The 20,532-nt window shown below is 50.7% G+C and overlaps 1 protein-coding gene across 1 annotated transcript in view; it reads left to right on the top strand.

Moving 5' to 3' along the window:
• LOC121269330 (protein yippee-like 2) overlaps positions 1–7,048 on the top strand; it is a 12,137-nt gene extending 5,089 nt beyond the window's left edge. The window contains exons 2-4 of the mRNA XM_041173881.1: positions 2,798–2,841; positions 3,607–3,715; positions 6,959–7,048. Of these exons, the coding sequence (XP_041029815.1) occupies positions 2,798–2,841; positions 3,607–3,715; positions 6,959–7,048 (243 nt within the window). The remainder of the gene's footprint in view (positions 1–2,797; positions 2,842–3,606; positions 3,716–6,958) is intronic.
• The last annotated feature ends 13,484 nt before the right edge of the window (positions 7,049–20,532 follow it).

Here is a 20,532-nt window from a genome sequence, read left to right as displayed (position 1 = left end):
AGTTTTTTTTAGAAACTAACAAAGCTTCCCCCAGAGTTATACTCAGAGAAATGAAATACTATCCATCAAAACATTGTAATATTCAGCTCGATCTCTAAATCCTCAATGGAATAAATTGATATTACTTAGCACCTTCGTGGGGGAGAGGTGCTCAGAGGTTGATGGAGGAGAGTTGGAGGGTAGTTCCTGATCGAGGGCAGTTCACATCTTTGAGTCCCGGCAGCTGAAGGCAATGCGCCCAGAATGAAGTCCTGGTACAAGGGGATGTACAAGAGGGAAATGTGGAGGAGGTTACAAGGATAGGGAGAGTTGTAGGGGCTGGAGGAGGTTACAGAGATAGGGAGGGTTGTTGGGGCTGGAGGAGGTTACAGAGATAGGGAGGCGTGTAGGCACTGGAGGAGATTACAGAGATAGGGAGGGTTGTAGGGGCTGGAAGAGGTTACAGAGATAGGGAGGGCTGTGGGGCTGGAGGAGGTTACAGAGATAGGGAGGGGTGTAGGGGCTGGAGGAAATTACAGAGATAGTGGGGTGTAGGGGCTGGGGGAGATTACAGAGATAGGGTGGGTTGTAGGGGCTGGAGGAGGTTACAGAGATAGGGAGGGGTGTAGGGGCTGGAGGAGGTTACAGAGATAGGGACGGTTGTAGGGGCTGGAGGAGGTTACAGAGATATGGAGGGTTGTAGGGGCTGGAGGAGGTTACAGAGATAGGGAGGGTTGTAGGGGCTGGAGAAGGTTACAAAGATAGGGAGGGGTGTAGGCGTTGGAGGAGGTTAAAGAGATAGGGTGGGTTGTAGGGGTTGGACGAGGTTACAGAGATAGGGAGGGTTGCAGGGGCTGGAGGCGGTTACAGAGATAGGGTGGGTTGTAGGGGCTGGAGGAGGTTACAGAGATAGGGAGGGGTGTAGGGGCTGGAGGAGGTTACAGGGATAGGGAGGGTTGCAGGGGCTGGAGGAGGTTGCAGAGATATGGAGGGTTGTAGGGGCTGGAGGAGGTTACAGAGATAGGGAGGGTTGTAGGGGCTGGAGAAGGTTACAAAGATAGGGAGGGGTGTAGGCGTTGGAGGAGGTTAAAGAGATAGGGAGGGTTGTAGGGGCTGGAGGAGGTTACAGAGATAGGGAGGGTTGTAGGGGTTGGAGGAGGTTACAGAGATAGGGAGGGTTTTAGGGGCTGGAGGAGGTTACAGAGATAGGGAGGGTTGTAGGGACTGGAGGAGGTTACAGAGATAGGGTGGGTTGTAGGGGCTGGAGGAGGTTACAGAGATAGGGAGGGGTGTAGTGGCTGGAGGAGGTTACAGGGATAGGGAGGGTTGTAGGGGCTGGAGGAGGTTACAGAGATATGGAGGGTTGTAGGAGCTGGAGGAGGTTACAGAGATAGGGAGGGTTGTAGGGACTGGAGAAGGTTACAAAGATAGGGAGGGGTGTAGGCGTTGGAGGAGGTTAAAGAGATAGGGAGGGTTGTAGGGGCTGGAGGAGGTTACAGAGATAGGGAGTGTTGTAGGGGCTGGAGGAGGTTACAGAGATAGGGAGGGTTGTAGGGACTGGAGGAGGTTACAGAGATAGGGAGGGCTGTAGGGGCTGGAGGAGGTTACAGAGATAGGGAGGGTTGTAGGGGCTGGAGGAGTTTACAGAGATAGGGAGGGGTGTAGGGGCTGGAGGAAGTTACAGAGACAGGCAGGGTTGTAGGGGCTGGGTGATGGATGAGCTCGAGTTGGCCTGGGTTATGACATGGGGGTGATCAGCTTCCAAAGACCGAAACGTAGGAGACCAGCCTGAAGGGGTTTGGAACTCCAGTTGGGTCTGGAGGCGCTCGAGGCCTGGACGAGGGTTTCAGCAGCCGTCGAGCTGAGAGGGCGGCGGAGCAGGGGGTGGTCTTCCTGTCGGTCCGAATAAAAGGCTACAATTCATCTCTTGGTCAGGTATGACACCCAGGCAACCAACGGACAGGCTCAATCTCAGGCCGTTGCCAGGGAGAGGAGTCCAGTCGGTCGCTAAAGAACCGACCTCGGAGCGGGGACCGAACACAATGGCGTCAGTCTTCCCCGATATTTCACTGGGCGAAGGTTCCCACCCATCCAGGACTGGGATGTCGGATAATCGGTCTGGCGATTTAACGGGAGCAGAGGGTTGGAGAGAGAGAGAGGGGACGGTGAGGTAGAGCCGGGCGCGCTCAGCGTCCACCTGAAAACGAACGCCCGCGTCTGCTGGGCGATGTCGCCGAGGGAGCAGCGGGTAGATGAGGGATAGGGAGGGGAAGGGGGGCGGGGAGGGAGGCCGGGGATCGAAACTCGGTGTGGGGGTGTTGGGGGGAACACGGGAGGTTAGGGTGGGGGAGCTGGAGTGGACGGTGCCTCCAGTGGCTCTCTGGCCACGGTCAGAGGGATAAGAACGGAAGTGGGTGAGGGCAGTCCCGCTACAGCTGGACAACAGCGGAGACGCCTTGGAGCAGGATGGTGTGGTCAACCGGGTCAAAGGTCACAGGCCGGCCAAGGACAGGGGAGGTTGGGGGGCGATGGGGAGGGAAAGTTGACCCTTGTCACTGTCGCTGTGGGTGCCATCGGCGACTTTGTTCAGAGCCGTTCCGGACTGGCGAGGCCCGGGAATCTGATTGGACAGGAATTCAAACATGGCGGCCAGGGAAGGATGGGAATGGACTTGGGAGGGAACAACTCCTCTGGGAACGTTCCTTCATCACCTTGTTTCCCTGTCACTGATTATTTAAAGTCTCTTCGTTCAGACAGAGGAAGCAAAGAATAACACCAATGTTAAATCAACTGAAGTGATGGTATCTTTATTTTTCAGTCCTTTCAAGGGAGTCAAGGTCGAGCCTATCTCTTCAACTCAGTGTAAGTATGTTATATACTGTGTAGAGCTCCCTCTACATTACCCTGACAGTGTGTCTCCCCCACTTTATACCCAGTGTCAGCATCGAGCAATCCCAGGGCAGGTACAGCACGGGTTAGATACAGTGTAGAGCTCCCTCTACATTACCCTGACAGTGTGTGTCCCCCACTTTATACCCAGTGTTAGCATCGAGCAATCCCAGGGCAGGTACAGCACGGGTTAGATAGAGTGTAGAGCTCCCTCTACATTACCCTGACAGTGTGTGTCCCCCACTTTATACCCAGTGTCAGCATCGAGCAATCCCAGGGCAGGTACAGCACGGGTTAGATGCAGTGTAGATCTCCCTCTACATTACCCTGACAGTGTGTCTCCCGCACTTTATACCCAGTGTCAGCATCGAGCAATCCCAGGGCAGGTACAGCACGGGTTAGATACAGTGTAGAGCTCCCTCTACATTACCCTGACAGTGTGTCTCCCGCACTTTATCCCCAGTGTCAGCATCGAGCGCTCCCAGGGCAGGTACAGCACGGGTTAGATACAGTGTAGAGCTCCCTCTACATTACCCTGACAGTGTGTCCCTCCCACTTTATACACAGTGTCAGCATCGAGTGATCCGAGGGCAGGTACAGCACGGGTTAGATACAGTGTAGAACTCCCTCTACATTACCCTGACAGTGTGTCCCTCCCCACTTTATACCCAGTGCCAGCATTTAATTGCCCTGCTCCATCATCTCTCACTGTGCTACTTGTGTAACCCAATGCTGCAGGGTGAACATTGGGTGTGGACCAGCGGAGGAACGGGTGCTCCTGACAGGGCTTCACGCCGTGGCTGATATCTACTGCGAGAACTGCAAAACGACCCTGGGCTGGAAGTATGTAAGTGATAGAAAAGCCTGGCCTAGCAGCGGGAAGGGGTTTAGGCCCATTAGGATTGTGTATAACGGGAGTGAATGGGAAGGGGTTTGGTCCATTGGGATTGTGTACAGTGGGAGTGAACAAGAAGAGGTTTGGGTCCATTGGGATTGTTTAAAGTGGGAGTGAAGGGGAAGGGGTTTGGGTCCATTGGGATTGTGTACAGTGGGTGTGAACGGGAAGGGGTTTAGTCCATTTGAATTGTGTACAGTGGGTGTGAATGGAAAGGAGTTTGGGTCCATTGGGATTGTGTACAGCGGGAGTGAATGGGAAGGGGTTTGGGTCCTGTGCGATTATGTATAGTTGGCGTGAATGGGAAGGGGTTGGGGTCCATTGGGATTGTGTACAGTGGGAGTGAATGGGAAGGAGTTTGGGTCCTTTGGGATTGTGTACAGTGGGAGTGAATGGGAAGGGGTTTGGGTCCAGTGCGATTGTGTATAGTGGGCGTGAATGGGAAGGGGTTTAGGTCCATTGGGATTGTGTACAGTTGGAGTGAACGGGAAGGTGTTTGGGTCCATTCGGATTGTGTAAAGTGGGAGTGAACGGGAAGGGGTTTGGTCCATTGGGATTGTGTACAGTGGGAGTGAATGAGAAGAGGTTTGGGTCCATTGGGATTGTGTAAAGAGGGAGTGAAGGGGAAGGGGTTTGGGTCCATTGGGATTGTGTACAGTGGGAGTGAACTGGAAGGGGTTTAGGTCCACTGGGATTGTGTACAACGGGGGTGAATAGGAAGGGGTTTGGTTCCATTGGGATTGTGTACAGTGGGAGTGAACGGGAAGGGGTTTAGGCCCATTGGGATTGTGTACAGTGGGAGTGAAGGGAAAGGGTTTGGGTCCATTGGGATTGTGTACAGTGGGAGTGAACAGGAAGGGGTTTGGGTCCATTGGGATTGTGTACAGTGGGAGTGAACGGGAAGGAGTTTGGGTCCATTGGGATTGTGTAAAGTGGGAGTGAACGGGAAGGGGTTTGGTCCATTGGGATTTTGGACAGTGGGAGTGAACGGGTAGGGCTTTGGGTTCTTTGGGATTGTGTACAGTGGGAGTGAATGGGAAGGGGTTTGGGTCCATTGCGATTGTGTACAGTGGGAGTGAATGGGAAGGGGTTTGGGTCCATTGCGATTGTGTACAGTGGGAGTGAACTGGAAGGGGTTTAGGTCCACTGGGATTGTGTATAGTGGGAGTGAATAGGAAGGGGTTTGGGTCCATTAGGATTGTGTACAGCGGGAGTGAATGGGAAGGGGTTAGGGTCCATTGGGATTGTGTACAGTGGGAGTGAATGGGAAGGGGTTTAGGCCCATTGGGATTGTGTACAGTGGGAGTGAAGGGAAAGGGTTTGGGTTCATTGGGATTGTGTACAGTGGGAGTGAACAGGAAGGGGTTTGGGTCCATTGGGATTGTGTACAGTGGGAGTGAACGGGAAGGGGTTTGGTCCATTGGGATTGTGTACAGTGGGAGTGAACGAGAAGAGGTTTGGGTCCATTGGGATTGTTTAAAGTGGGAGTGAAGGGGAAGGGGTTTGGGTCCATTGGGATTGTGTACAGTGGGTGTGAACGGGAAGGGGTTTAGTCCATTTGAATTCTGTACAGTGGGTGTGAATGGAAAGGAGTTTGGGTCCATTGGGATTGTGTACAGCGGGAGTGAATGGGAAGGGGTTTGGGTCCTGTGCGATTATGTATAGTTGGCGTGAATGGGAAGGGGTTGGGGTCCATTGGGATTGTGTACAGTGGGAGTGAATGGGAAGGAGTTTGGGTCCTTTGGGATTGTGTACAGTGGGAGTGAATGGGAAGGGGTTTGGGTCCAGTGCGATTGTGTATAGTGGGCGTGAATGGGAAGGGGTTTAGGTCCATTGGGATTGTGTACAGTTGGAGTGAATGGGAAGGGGTTTGGGTCCATTGGGATTGAGTACAGCATAGTGAAGGGGAAGGGGTTTGGGTCCATTGGGATTGTGTACAGCGGGAGTGAACGGGAAGGGATTGGGGTTGTGTACAGTGGGAGTGAAGGGGAAGGGTTTTGTGTCCATTGGGATTGTGTACAGTGGGAGTGAATGGGAAGGGTTTTGGATCCATTGGGATTGTGTACAGTTGGAGTGAACGGGAAGGGGTTTGGATCCATTGGGATTGTGTATAGTGGGAGTGAACGGGAAGGGATTGGGGTTGTGTACAGTGGGAGTGAACGGGAAGGGGTTTGATTCCATTGGGATTGTGCACAGTGGGAGTGAACGGGAAGGGGTTTGGGTCCATTGGGATTGTGTACAGTGGGAGTGAAGGGGAAGGGGTTTGGGTCCATTGGGATTGTGTAAAGTGGGAGTGAATGTGAAGGCTTTTGGGTCCATTGGGATTGTGCACATTGGGTGTGAACGGGAAGGGGTTTAGGTCCATTGGGATTGTGTACAGTGGGAGTGAACGGGAAGGGGTTTAGGTCCATTGGGATTGTGTAGAGTGGGAGTGAAGGGAAAGGGGTTTAGGTCCATTGGGATTGTGTAGAGTGGGAGTGAAGGGGAAGGGGTTTGGGTCCATTGGGATTATGGACAGTGGGAGTGAACGGGAAGTGGTTTGGGTCCATTGGGATTGTGTAGAGTGGGAGTGAATGGGAAGGGGTTTAGGTCCATTGGGATTATGTACTGTGGGAGTGAACGGGAAGTGGTTTGGGTCCATTGGGATTGTGTACAGTGGGAGTGAACGGGAAGGGGTTTGGGTCCATTGGGATTGTGTACAGTGGGAGTGAGCGGGAAGGGGTTTGGGTCCATTGGGATTGTGTACAGTGGGAGTGAACGGGAAGGGGTTTGGGTCGATTGGGATTGTGTACAGTGGGAGTGAAGGGTAAGGGGTTTGTTTTCATTGGGACCGTGTAGATTGGGAGTGAACGGGAAGGGGTTTGGGTCCATTGGGGTTGTGTACAGTGGGAGTGAACGGGAAGGGGTTTGTTTTTATTGGGACCGTGTAGATTGGGAGTGAACGGGAAGGGGTTTGGGTCCATTGGGATTGTGTACAGTAGGAGTGAACGGGAAGGGGTTTGGGTCCATTGGGATTGTGTACGGTGGGAGTGAACGGGAAGGGTTTTGGGTCCATTGGGACTGTGTACAGTGGGAGCGAACGGGAAGGGAATTGTGTCCGGTGGGATTGCTGGGAATGGGAGTGGGACTGTCAGGTAAAGCTGTGACTTGGTTGTGTTCGATGCTGACTGACCCTGGGTCCTGTCTGGCCAACAGGAACATGCGTTTGAAAGCAGTCAGAAGTATAAGGAGGGCAAATATATCATTGAACTGGCCCACATGGTGAAGGATAATGGCTGGGACTGAGCGGGCGCTGAGTGTGAACACAACGAACTGGCTTGTGCTGAGGTGTCGCTCTATCTCCCTCCCTTGCCTTATCATCCTCATGGCTTATCATCAGCATGTACCTCATTCGCAACGAAGATACTCTAACCAATGGGGTTCATCTCCGGGAATCTAGAGATTGGGGCGGGTGGGTTGGGGAGGGGCGTGTGGCTTGCTCCCCCTGTAGGGACTAGTCTGTACTCTACACTCATTCTCATCTCCTTAGCGACCGGCTGTGTCTAGCAACTGTGCTCTATATGCTTTACAGTGACAATTACGCTGATATCAGTGCCCCAAAATCATTCACTGCGGCTCGCAAGTTGACACTCTCCCTTTCTCCCGGCCTCTGAGGGTATTGGCTTCAGGACCCTCCTCCCGCTCCAGAGACTCGAGCTCCACCTCCACAACCCTCCCCTCCCCACCAATATTCCAGGCCGACACTCCCCAGGGTTGTCCATGGCTGCAGCGTCAGTACTGAGGGGGCGCCGCAGTGTCGCAGGGTCAGTACTGAGGGAGCACCACACGGTCGGAGGGTCAATACTGAGGGAGCGCCGCAGTGTCGGAGGGTCAGTACTGAGTGAGCTCCGCAGTGTCAGAGGGTCAGTGTTGAGGGAGTGCCGCACAGTCGGAGGGTCAGTGCTGAGGGAGTGCCGCACTGTCGGAGGGTCAGTGCTGAGGGAGTGCCGACTGTCGGAGGGTCAGTACTGAGAGAGTACCGCAGTGTCGGAGGGTCAGCATTGAGTGTGTGCCGCACTGTCGGAGGGTCAGTACTGAGGGAGTGCCACACTGTCGGAGGGTCATTACTGAGAGAGTGCCGCACTGTCGGAAGGTCATTACTGAGGGAGTGCCACTCTGTCGGAGGGTCAATACTGAGGGAGTGCTGCACTATCAGAGGGTCAGTACTGAGGGAGTGCCGCACTGTCGGAGGGTCAGTACTGAGGGAGCGCTGCACTGTCGGAGGGTCAGCGCTGAAGGAGTGCCGCACTATCAGAGGGTCAGTGCTGAGGGAGTGCCGCACTGTTCACAGGATCAGTGCTGAGAGAGTGCCACACTGTTGGAGGATCAGTACTGAGGGAGCGCCGCACTGTCGGAGGGTCAGAACTGAGGGAGCGCCAACCGTCGGAGGGTCAGTACTGAAGGAGTTCCGCACTGTCGGAGGGTAAGTGCTGATGGAGTTCCGCACTGTCGGAGGGTCAGTACTGAGGGAACGCCGCACTGTCGGAGGGTCAGTACTGAGGGAGAGCCGAACTTGGGAGGGTCAGTACTGAGGGAGCGCCGCACTGTCGGAAGGTCAGTACTGAGGGAGCACCGCACTGTGGGAGGGTCAGTACCGAGGGAGCGCCGCAGTGTGGGAGGGTCAGTAATGAGGGTGTGTCGCACTGTTGGAGGGTCAGTACCGAGGGAGTGCCATACCGTCGGAGGGTCAGTACCGAGGGAGTGCCGCACTGTCAGAGGGTCAGTACAGAGGGAACGCCGCCCTGTCGGAGGGTCAGAACTGAGGGAGCGCTGCACTGTGGGAGGGTCAGTAATGAGGGAGCATTTCACTGTTGGAGGGTCAGTACCGAGGGAGTGCCACCATGTCGGAGGGTCAGTACTGAGGGAGCGCTGCACTTTCGGAGGGTCAGTACTGAGGGAACGCCGCCCTGTCGGAGGGTCAGTACTGAGGGAGCGCCGCACTGTCGGAGGGTCAGTACTGAGGGAGTGCCGCGCTGTCGGAGGGTCAGTACTGAGGGAGCACCACACTGTTGAAGGGTCAGTAACGAGGGAGCGCCGCAGTGTGGGAGGGTCAGTAATGAGGGAGTGCCGCACTGTCGGAGGGTGAGTACCGAGGGAGTGCTGCACTGTCAGAGGGTCAGTACAGAGGGAGTGCCGTACTATCGGAGGGTCAGTACTGACGGAGTGCCACACTGTTGGATTGTAAGTACGGAGGGAGTGCTGCACAGTGGGAGAGTCAGTACTGAGGGAGCGCCGCACTGTGGGAGGGTCAGTACTGAGGGAGCACCACACTGTTGGAGGGTCAGTAACGAGGGAGCGCCGCAGTGTGGGAGGGTCAGTAATGAGGGAGTGCCGCACTGTCGGAGGGTGAGTACCGAGGGAGTGCCGCACTGTCAGAGGGTCAGTACAGAGGGAGTGCCGCACTATCGGAGGGTCAGTACTGACGGAGTGCCGCACTGTTGGATTGTAAGTACTGAGGGAGTGCTGCACAGTGGGAGAGTCAGTACTGAGGGAGCGCCGCACTGTGGGAGGGTCAGTACTGAGGGAGTGCCGCACTGTCGGAGGGTCAGTACTGAGGGAGCGCCGCACTGTGGAAGTGTCAGTACTGGGAGTGCTGCACTGTCGAAGGGTCAGTACTGAGGGAGTGCTGCACTGTCGGAGGGTCAGTACTGAGGGAGTGCCGCACTGTCGGAGGATCAGTAAGAGGGAGCACCGCACTGTCGGAGGGTCAGAGCTGAGGGACTGCCGCACTGTCGGAGGGTCAGTACTGAGGGAGGGCCACTGTACAGGAAGGGCGTTACTGAGATGCAGAGCTGAGGCGTCAGTCTGCCCTCTGGGGTGGGAGCGATGGACCCGCGGCTCCCAGTTTGGGGCAAGAGCACCAGGAGGGTCCTGCACTCCCCCGAACCAAAATCACCAGCGCCAGGTGAGCGGAACTTGCCTCATTATCTCATTACAATTGGCGGAATCTTGCTGTGCGCCAGTAGGGCTGCCGCGATTCCCAGCATGACGGTACAGTGACTGTACCTCATCGGCTGCTCCTCGTTTCCTGTCACTTGGAAAGTCCTTGGGCACTGAATGGTAGAAATGGCAGTGGTGGGGGTCGGTCTTGTTCGCTCTCGTCCTGACCCTCAGTACCCAGAGGACGGGCTGAACGTCCGACCGGCTGCTGGGTGTCACTGAAAAGAGGGGCCTCCCTCCGGAGCCTTGCGTCCGGCGCGCACCGGGACAAACGCAAGAATTGCCAGATTTCAGACGTTCCCCCCACCCACACCCCCCCCCACCCCCCGACCCCCACCCGCCCCCACCCCCGACGATTATGCACTGGCGGAGAGAACGGGCGCTGATTGGTTGGCAAGCCGACTCTTGACGGGCTGAAGTGTGGCCATGGAGACGGCAACAGGGGGTTGACCTCCCCACCCCGAGCGCCCTGGCAACCCCGAGACAAGGCGCAAGGCTTGTTTGCTCCTCTTTAGATGCAATTTCAGCGACTGATCAGCACCCGCTGAACAATCCAGAGTGCGCCAATAACTGCACATAACAACCCATTTCAGGTAACCAGTCCAGCTCGTCGTGTGGCTCATCTGTGCGTGCTGTAAGTGACGCCCATTCGACCACAGGGGCCTGTCCTCTGCAAACAAAAGGCATACGTTGGCACCTCATGACCTCGCTCGAACACTACCAGAGAGCCTGAAGCCCCTTGGTGCAATCTCCACGGTGGCCTCTCGGCCAATCGGGGGCCCAATTGCCAACCAATCAGCAACCTTTCCCCCTCCCCGTGCGGTGCAAATGGGCTAGTAACTAGGAGACCCGGGGTAATGCCACCGGGGACCCGGTTTCGAACCCCACCGCGGACAGAATCCGGTAAGAATCTGGAATTAGAAGCCTGATGGTGATGGTGGAAACCATTGTCGGTTGTCGTGAAAAAAACCCCATCCGGGTTCGCTAACGCCCTTCAGGGGAAGGAAGTCGGAGCGTCCTTACCCGCTCTGGGCCTGCACGTGACTCCCGGACCCAACAGCGATGTGGTCGGCTCTTAAAGCTTCCCCCTCTAAGCAAGGGATTCCACCCACCCCCCCCCCCACCACCCCCACCCTGCCCCACTGCAGCTAGGGGTGGGTCACGAAGACCGGTCCAGCCCCAACGAAGTCCAGGCCCCTGGCGAGTGAATTCCTAAGGCCTTGTTGGGATCCTTTGAAATTTGGCATTCTTGCATTTGTCCCCAGCCAGCGGAATGTGGCTTCATCGAGAAACCCCACCCTGGTCAACCGGCCACGTCGATGAAGCCAGAATCAACAGCCAGGGTCGGTCACCATGACCAAGAAGCTAACTGTCTACCTTACAAAACAAAAAACCCACCCTCTCGCGACCCTGGCACTGTCCCCTCGAACGCCACCTGATGACAGGTGAAGACACATGTTCCCTACACGCCCCAACCGGCCGGCAAGTGGTGGCAGGGCGCTCTGCGCAGACACGCCGAGGCTCCTTCAGCTGCATCTTCCAAATCAGCAACCTCCAGCATCTAGAAAGACAAGGGAGGGACCACCAGCTGCTAATTGGCACCAGACAGATATTGAAATGTATTCACGCACAGGCGTTGTTGACTGTGCGAATACAGGTGTGAATGAACGATCCTTTAATAGTGATTTCAGTGTGTGTGTGTGAGCCTGGGTGTGAAGGAACACTCCTTTAATAGTGATTTCGGTTTGTGTGTGTAAGAGTCCGGGTGTGAAGGAACACTCCTTTAATAGTGATTTCAGTGTGTGTGTGAGTCCGGGTGTGAAGGAACAATCCTTTAATAGTGATTTCAGTGTGTGTGTGAGAGCCCGGGTGTGAAGGAATACTCCTTTAATAGTGATTTCAGTGTGTGTGTGTGAGCCCGGGTGTGAGGGAACACTCCTTTAATAGTGATTTCAGTGTGTGTGTGTCTGAGACCGGGTGTGATGGAACATTCCTTTAATAGTGATTTCAGTGTGTGTGTGTGAGCCCGGGTGTGAAGGAACACTCCTTTAATAGTGATTTCAGTGTGTGTGTGTGAGTCCGGGTGTGCAGGAACACTCCTTTAATAGTGATTTCAGTGTGTGTGTGTGTGAGTCTGGGTGTGAAGGAACACTCCTTTAATAGTGATTTCAGTGTGTGGGTGTGAGCCCGGGTGTGAGGGAACACTCCTTAAATAGTGATTTCAGTGTGCGTGTGAGTCCGGGTGTGAAGGAACACTCCTTTAATAGTGATTTCAGTGTGTGTGTGAGCACGGGTGTGAGGGAACATTCCTTTAATAGTGATTTCAGTGTGTGTGAGTGTGGGTGTGAAGGAACACTCCTTTAATAGTGATTTCAGTGTGTGTGTGTATGAGCCCGGGAGTGAAGGAACAGTCCTTTAATAGTGATTTCAGTGTGTGTGTGTGAGCAAGGGTTTGAAGGAACACTCCTTTAATAGGGATTTCAGTGTGTGTGTGAGTCCAGGTGTGAAGGAACACTCCTTTAATAGTGATTTCAGTGTGTGTGTGTATGAGCCCGGGTGTGAAGGAACACTCCTTTAATAGTGATTACAGTGTGTGTGTGTGAGCCTGGGTGTGAAGGAACACTTCTTTAAAAATGATATCAGTGTGTGTGTGTGAGAGACCGGGTGTGAAGGAACACTACTTTAATAGTGATTTCAGTGTGTGTGTTTGTGTGAGCCTGGGTGTGAAGGAACGATCCTTTAATAGTGATTTCAGTGTGTGTGTGTAAGCCCGGGTGTGAAGGAACACTCCTTTAATAGTGATTTCACTGTGTGTGAGAATCCGGGTGTGAAGGAACACTCCTTTACTAGTGATTACACAGTGTGTGAGAGTCCGGGTGCGAAGGAACACTCCTTTAATAGTGATTTCAGTGTGAGTGTGAGTCCGGGTGTGAAGGAACACTCCTTTAATAGTGATTTCAGTGAATGTGTGAGCCCGAGTGTGAAGGAACACTCCTTTAATAGTGATTTCAATGTGTGAGTGTGTGAGTCTGGGTGTGAAGGAACACTCCTTTAACAGTGATTTCATTGTGTGTGTGAGACCGGGTGTGAAGGAACACTCCTTTAGTAGTGATTTCAGTGTGTGTGTGTGAGTCCGGGTGTGAAGGAACACTCCTTTAATAGCGATTTCAGTGTGTGTGTGTGAGTCCAGGTGTGAAGGAACACTCCTTTAATAGTGATTTCATTGTGTGTGTGAGTCCAGTTGTGGAGCAACACTCCTTTTACAGTGATTTCAGTGTGTGTGTGAGTCCGGGAGTGAAGGAACGTTCCTTTAATAGTGATTTCAGTGTGTGTGTGTGAGCCCGGCTGTAAAGGAACACTCCTTTAATAGTGATTTCACTGTGCGTGAGAGTCCGGGTGTGAAGGAACACTCCTTTAATAGTGATTTCACTGTGTGTGAGAGTCCGCGTGTGAAGGAACACTCCTTTAAAAGTGATTTCAGTGTGTGTGTGACAGACCGGGTGTGAAGGAACACTCCTTTAACAGTGATTTCTGTGAATGTGTGAGAGCCAGGGTGTGAACGAACGATTCTTTAATAGAGATGTCAGTGTGTGTGTGTGTGAGAAACTGGGTGTGAAGGAACACTCCTTTAATAGTGATTTCAGTGTGTGTGTGAGTCCGGGTGTGAAGGAACACTCCTTTAATAGTGATTTCAGTGTGTGTGTGAGTCCGGGTGTGAAGGAACACTCCTTTAATAGTGATTTCAGTGTGTGTGTGTGAGCCCGGGTGTGAAGGAACACTCCTTTAATAGTGATTTCAGTGTGTGTGAGAGTCCGGGTGTGAAGGAACACTCCTTTAATAGTGATTTCAGTGTGTGTTTGAGTCCGGGTTTGAAGGACACTACTTTAACAGTGATTTCAGTGTGTGTGTGTGAGTCTGGGTGTGAAGGAACACTCCTTTAACAGTGATTTCAGTGTGTGTGTGAGGTCCGGGTGTGAAGGAACACTCCTTTAATAGTGATTTCAGTGTGTATGAGTGTTTGACTCCGGGTGTGAAGGAACAGTCCTTTAACAGTGATTTCATTGTGTGTGTGAGTCCGGGTGTGAAGGAACACTCCTTTAATAGTGATTTCAGTGTGAGTGTGTGTGAGTCCGTGTGTGAAGGAACACTCCTTTAATAGTGATTTCAGTGTGTGTGTGAGTACAGTTGTGGAGGAACACTCCTTTTACAGTGATTTCAGTGTGTGTGTGAGTCCGGGTGTGAAGGAACGTTCCTTTAATAGTGATTTCAGTGTGTGTGTGTGAGTCCGGGTGTGAAGGAACAATCCTTTAATAGTGATTTCAGTGTGTGTGAGAGTCTGTGTGTGAAGGAACACTACTTTAATAGTGATTTCACTGTTTGTGAGAGTCCGCGTTTGAAGGAACACTCCTTCAATAGTGATTTCAGAGCGTGTGTGTGAGCCCGGATGTGAAGGAACACTCATTTAACAGTGATTTCAGAGTGTGTGTGTGAGCCCGGGTGTGAAGGAACACTCCTTTAATAGTGATTTCAGTGTGTGTGTGAGCACGGGTGTGAGGGAACATTCCTTTAATAGTGATTTCAGTGTGTGTGAGTGTGGGTGTGAAGGAACACTCCTTTAATAGTGATTTCAGTGTGTGTGTGTATGAGCCCGGGAGTGAAGGAACAGTCCTTTAATAGTGATTTCAGTGTGTGTGTGTGAGCAAGGGTTTGAAGGAACACTCCTTTAATAGGGATTTCAGTGTGTGTGTGAGTCCAGGTGTGAAGGAACACTCCTTTAATAGTGATTTCAGTGTGTGTGTGTATGAGCCCGGGTGTGAAGGAACACTCCTTTAATAGTGATTACAGTGTGTGTGTGTGAGCCTGGGTGTGAAGGAACACTTCTTTAAAAATGATATCAGTGTGTGTGTGTGAGAGACCGGGTGTGAAGGAACACTCCTTTAATAGTGATTTCAGTGTGTGTGTTTGTGTGAGCCTGGGTGTGAAGGAACGATCCTTTAATAGTGATTTCAGTGTGTGTGTGTAAGCCCGGGTGTGAAGGAACACTCCTTTAATAGTGATTTCACTGTGTGTGAGAATCCGGGTGTGAAGGAACACTCCTTTACTAGTGATTACACAGTGTGTGAGAGTCCGGGTGCGAAGGAACACTCCTTTAATAGTGATTTCAGTGTGAGTGTGAGTCCGGGTGTGAAGGAACACTCCTTTAATAGTGATTTCAGTGAATGTGTGAGCCCGAGTGTGAAGGAACACTCCTTTAATAGTGATTTCAATGTGTGAGTGTGTGAGTCTGGGTGTGAAGGAACACTCCTTTAACAGTGATTTCATTGTGTGTGTGAGACCGGGTGTGAAGGAACACTCCTTTAATAGTGATTTCAGTGTGTGTGTGTGAGTCCGGGTGTGAAGGAACACTCCTTTAATAGCGATTTCAGTGTGTGTGTGTGAGTCCAGGTGTGAAGGAACACTCCTTTAATAGTGATTTCAGTGTGTGTGTGTGAGTCCGGGTGTGAAGGAACACTCCTTTAATAGTGATTTCAGTGTGTGTGTGAGTCCGGGAGTGAAGGAACACTCCTTTAATAGTGATTTCAGTGTGTGTGTGTGAGTCCGGGTGTGAAGGAACACTCCTTTAATAGTGATTTCAGTGTGTGTGTGAGTCCGGGTGTGAAGGAACACTCCTTTAATAGTGATTTCAGTGTGTGTGAGTGAGCCCGGGTGTGAAGGAACACTCCTTTAATAGTGATTTCAGTGTGTGTGTGAGACCGGGTGTGAAGGAACACTCCTTTAATAGTGATTTCAGTGTGTGTGTGAGTCCGGGTGTGAAGGAACACTCCTTTAATAGTGATTTCAGTGTGTGTGTGTGAGTCCGGGTGTGAAGGAACACTCCTTTAATAGTGATTTCAGTGTGTGTGTGAGTCCGGGTGTGAAGGAACACTCCTTTAATAGTGATTTCAGTGTGTGTGTGAGTCCGGGAATGAAGGAACACTCCTTTGATAGTGATTTCAGTGTGTGTGTGTGAGCCCGGGTGTGAAGGAACACTCCTTTAATAGTTATTTCAGTGTGTGTGAGAGTCCGGGTGTGAAGGAACACTCCTTTAATAGTGATTTCAGTGTGTGTTTGAGTCCGGGTTTGAAGGACACTACTTTAACAGTGATTTCAGTGTGTGTGTGTGAGTCTGGGTGTGAAGGAACACTCCTTTAACAGTGATTTCAGTGTGTGTGTGTGTATGAGTCCGGGTGTGAAGGAACACTCCTTTAATAGTGATTTCAGTGTGTATGAGTGTGTGACTCCGGGTGTGAAGGAACACTCCTTTAACAGTGATTTCATTGTGTGTGTGAGTCCGGTTGTGAAGGAACACTCCTTTAATAGTGATTTCAGTGTGTGTGTGTGAGTCCGTGTGTGAAGGAACACTCCTTTAATAGTGATTTCAGTGTGTGTGTGAGTACAGTTGTGGAGGAACACTCCTTTTACAGTGATTTCAGTGTGTGTGTGAGTCCGGGTGTGAAGGAACGTTCCTTTAATAGTGATTTCAGTGTGTGTGTGTGAGTCCGGGTGTGAAGGAACAATCCTTTAATAGTGATTTCAGTGTGTGTGAGAGTCTGTGTGTGAAGGAACACTACTTTAATAGTGATTTCACTGTTTGTGAGAGACCGCGTTTGAAGGAACACTCCTTCAATAGTGATTTCAGAGCGTGTGTGTGAGCCCGGATGTGAAGGAACACTCATTTAACAGTGATTTCAGAGTGTGTGTGTGAGCCCGGGTGTGAAGGAACACTCCTTTAATAGTGATTTCAGTGTGTGTGTGAGCACGGGTGTGAGGGAACATTCCTTTAATAGTGATTTCTTTGTGTGTGTGAGTGTGGGTGTGAAGGAACACTCCTTTAATAGTGATTTCAGTGTGTGTGTGTATGAGCCCGGGAGTGAAGGAACAGTCCTTTAATAGTGATTTCAGTGTGTGTGTGTGAGCAAGGGTTTGAAGGAACACTCCTTTAATAGGGATTTCAGTGTGTGTGTGAGTCCAGGTGTGAAGGAACACTCCTTTAATAGTGATTTCAGTGTGTGTGTGTATGAGCCCGGGTGTGAAGGAACACTCCTTTAATAGTGATTACAGTGTGTGTGTGTGAGCCTGGGTGTGAAGGAACACTTCTTTAAAAATGATATCAGTGTGTGTGTGTGAGAGACCGGGTGTGAAGGAACATTCCTTTAATAGTGATTTCAGTGTGTGTGTTTGTGTGAGCCTGGGTGTGAAGGAACGATCCTTTAATAGTGATTTCAGTGTGTGTGTGTAAGCCCGGGTGTGAAGGAACACTCCTTTAATAGTGATTTCACTGTGTGTGAGAATCCGGGTGTGAAGGAACACTCCTTTACTAGTGATTTCACAGTGTGTGAGAGTCCGGGTGCGAAGGAACACTCCTTTAATAGTGATTTCAGTGTGAGTGTGAGTCCGGGTGTGAAGGAACACTCCTTTAATAGTGATTTCAGTGATGTGTGAGCCGGGTGTGAAGGAACACTCCTTTAATAGTGATTTCAATGTGTGAGTGTGTGACTCCAGGAGTAAATGGAACACTCCTTTAACAGTGATTTCAGTGTGTGTGTGAGAACGGGTGTGAAGGAACACTCCTTTAAGTATGTGTGATTTCAGTGTGTGTGTGTGAGTCCGGGTGTGAAGGAACACTCCTTTAATAGTGATTTCAGTGTGTGTGTGTGAGTCCAGGTGTGAAGGAACACTCCTTTAATAGTGATTTCATTGTGTGTGTGAGTCCAGTTGTGGAGCAACACTCCTTTTACAGTGATTTCAGTGTGTGTGTGAGTCCGGGAGTGAAGGAACGTTCCTTTAATAGTGATTTCAGTGTGTGTGTGTGAGCCCGGCTGTAAAGGAACACTCCTTTAATAGTGATTTCACTGTGCGTGAGAGTCCGGGTGTGAAGGAACACTCCTTTAATAGTGATTTCACTGTGTGTGAGAGTCCGCGTGTGAAGGAACACTCCTTTAAAAGTGATTTCAGTGTGTGTGTGACAGACCGGGTGTGAAGGAACACTCCTTTAACAGTGATATCAGTGAAAGTGTGAGAGCCAGGGTGTGAAGGAACGATTCTTTAATAGTGATCTCAGTGTGTGTGTGTGTGTGAGTCTGGGTGTGAAGGAACACTCCTTTAATAGTGATTTCAGTGTGTGTGTGAGTCCGGGTGTGAAGGAACACTCCTTTAATAGTGATTTCAGTGTGTGTGTGAGTCCGGGAATGAAGGAACACTCCTTTGATAGTGATTTCAGTGTGTGTGTGTGAGCCCGGGTGTGAAGGAACACTCCTTTAATAGTGATTTCAGTGTGTGTGAGAGTCCGGGTGTGAAGGAACACTCCTTTAATAGTGATTTCAGTGTGTGTTTGAGTCCGGGTTTGAAGGACACTACTTTAACAGTGATTTCAGTGTGTGTGTGTGAGTCTGGGTGTGAAGGAACACTCCTTTAACAGTGATTTCAGTGTGTGTGTGAGGTCCGGGTGTGAAGGAACACTCCTTTAATAGTGATTTCAGTGTGTATGAGTGTTTGACTCCGGGTGTGAAGGAACAGTCCTTTAACAGTGATTTCATTGTTTGTGTGAGTCCGGGTGTGAAGGAACACTCCTTTAATAGTGATTTCAGTGTGAGTGTGTGTGAGTCCGTGTGTGAAGGAACACTCCTTTAATAGTGATTTCAGTGTGTGTGTGAGTACAGTTGTGGAGGAACACTCCTTTTACAGTGATTTCAGTGTGTGTGTGAGTCCGGGTGTGAAGGAACGTTCCTTTAATAGTGATTTCAGTGTGTGTGTGTGAGTCCGGGTGTGAAGGAACAATCCTTTAATAGTGATTTCAGTGTGTGTGAGAGTCTGTGTGTGAAGGAACACTACTTTAATAGTGATTTCACTGTTTGTGAGAGTCCGCGTTTGAAGGAACACTCCTTCAATAGTGATTTCAGAGCGTGTGTGTGAGCCCGGATGTGAAGGAACACTCATTTAACAGTGATTTCAGAGTGTGTGTGTGAGCCCGGGTGTGAAGGAACACTCCTTTAATAGTGATTTCAGTGTGTGTGAGAGTCCGGGTGTGAAGGAACACTCCTTCAATAGTGATTTCTTTGTGTGTGTGAGTCCGGGTTTGAAGGACACTACTTTAATAGTGATTTCAGTGTGTGTGTGTGAGTCTGGCTGTGATGGAACACTCCTTTAACAGTGATTTCAGTGTGTGTGTGCGTCCGGGTGTGAAGGAACACTCCTTTAATAGTGATTTCAGTGTGTGTGTGTGAGTCCGGGAGTGAAGGAACACTCCTTTAACACTGATTTCAGTGTGTGTGTGAGGTCCGGGTGTGAAGGAACACTTCTTTAATAGTGATTTCAGTGTGTATGATTGTGTGACTCAGGGTGTGAAGGAACAGTCCTTTAACAGTGATTTCATTGTGTGCGTGAGTCCGGGTGTGAAGGAACACACCTTTAATAGTGATTTCAGTGTGTGTGTGGGAGTCTGGGTGTGAAGAACACTCCTTTAATCAGTGATTTCAGTGTGTGTAGTGTGAGTCCCGGGTGTGAAGGAACACTCCTTTAATAGTGATTTCAGTGTGTGTGTGAGTCCGGGTGTGAAGGAACACTCCTTTAATAGTGATTTCGGTGTGTGTGAGTCCGGGGTGTGAAGGAACACTCCTTTAATAGTGATTTCAGTGTGTGTGTGTGAGTCCGGGTGTGAAGGAACACTCCTTTAATAGTGATTTCAGTGTGTGTGTGTGACTCCGGGTGTGAAGGAACACTCCTTTAATAGTGATTTCAGTGTGTGTGTGAGTCCGGGTTTGAAGGAACACTCCTTTAATAGTGATTTCAGTGTGTGTGTGAGTCCGGGTGTGAAGGAACACTCCTTTAATAGTGATTTCAGTGTGTGGTGTGAGACCGGGTGTAAAGGAACACTCCTTTAATAGTGATTTCAGTGTGTGTGAGTCCGGGTGTGAAGGAACACTCCTTTAATAGTGATTTCAGTGTGTCTGTGTGAGACCGGGTGTGAAGGAGCACTCCTTTAACAGTGAATTCAGTGTGTGCGTGTGAGTCCGGATTTGAAGGAACACTTCTTTAATAGGGATTTCAGTGTGTATGTGTTTGTGACTCCGGGTGTGAAGGAAAACTCCTTTAAAATTGATTTCAGTGTGTGTGTGAGTCCGGGTGTGAAGGAACACTCATTTAATACTGATTTCAGTGTGTGTGAGTCCGGGTGTGAAGGAACACTTCTTTAATAGTGATTTCAGTGTGTGTGTGAGTCCGGGTGTGTAGGAACACTCCTTTAATGGTGATTTCAGTGTGTGTGTGAGTCCCGGAGTGAAGGAACACTCCTTTAATAGTGATTTCAGTGTGTGTGTGAGAGACCGGGTGTGAAGGAACACTCCTTTAACAGTGATTTCAGTGAATGTGTGAGAGCCAGGCTGTGAAGGAATGATTCTTTAATAGTGATTTCAGTGTGTGTGTGTGTGTGTGCGTCCGGGTGTGAAGGAACACTCCTTTAATAGTGATTTCAGTGTGTGTGTGTGAGTCCGGGTGTGAAGGAACACTCCTTTAATAGTGATTTCAGTGTGTGTGTGAGTCCGGTGTGAAGGAACACTCCTTTAATAGTGATTTCAGTGTGTGTGTGTGAGTCAGGGTGTGAAGGAACACTCCTTTAATAGTGATTTCAGTGTGTGTGTGTGAGAGTCCAGTTGTGAAGGAACACTCCTTTAATAGTGATTTCTGTGTGTGTGTGAGTCCGGGTGTGAAGGAACACTCCTTTAATAGTGATTTCAGTGTGTGTGTGTGAGTCC

The sequence above is a fragment of the Carcharodon carcharias genome, chromosome 24 (assembly GCF_017639515.1).
Source record: "Carcharodon carcharias isolate sCarCar2 chromosome 24, sCarCar2.pri, whole genome shotgun sequence".
NCBI classification, from domain to species: domain Eukaryota; kingdom Metazoa; phylum Chordata; class Chondrichthyes; order Lamniformes; family Lamnidae; genus Carcharodon; species Carcharodon carcharias.
This window is presented reverse-complemented; position numbering and strand designations above follow the sequence as displayed.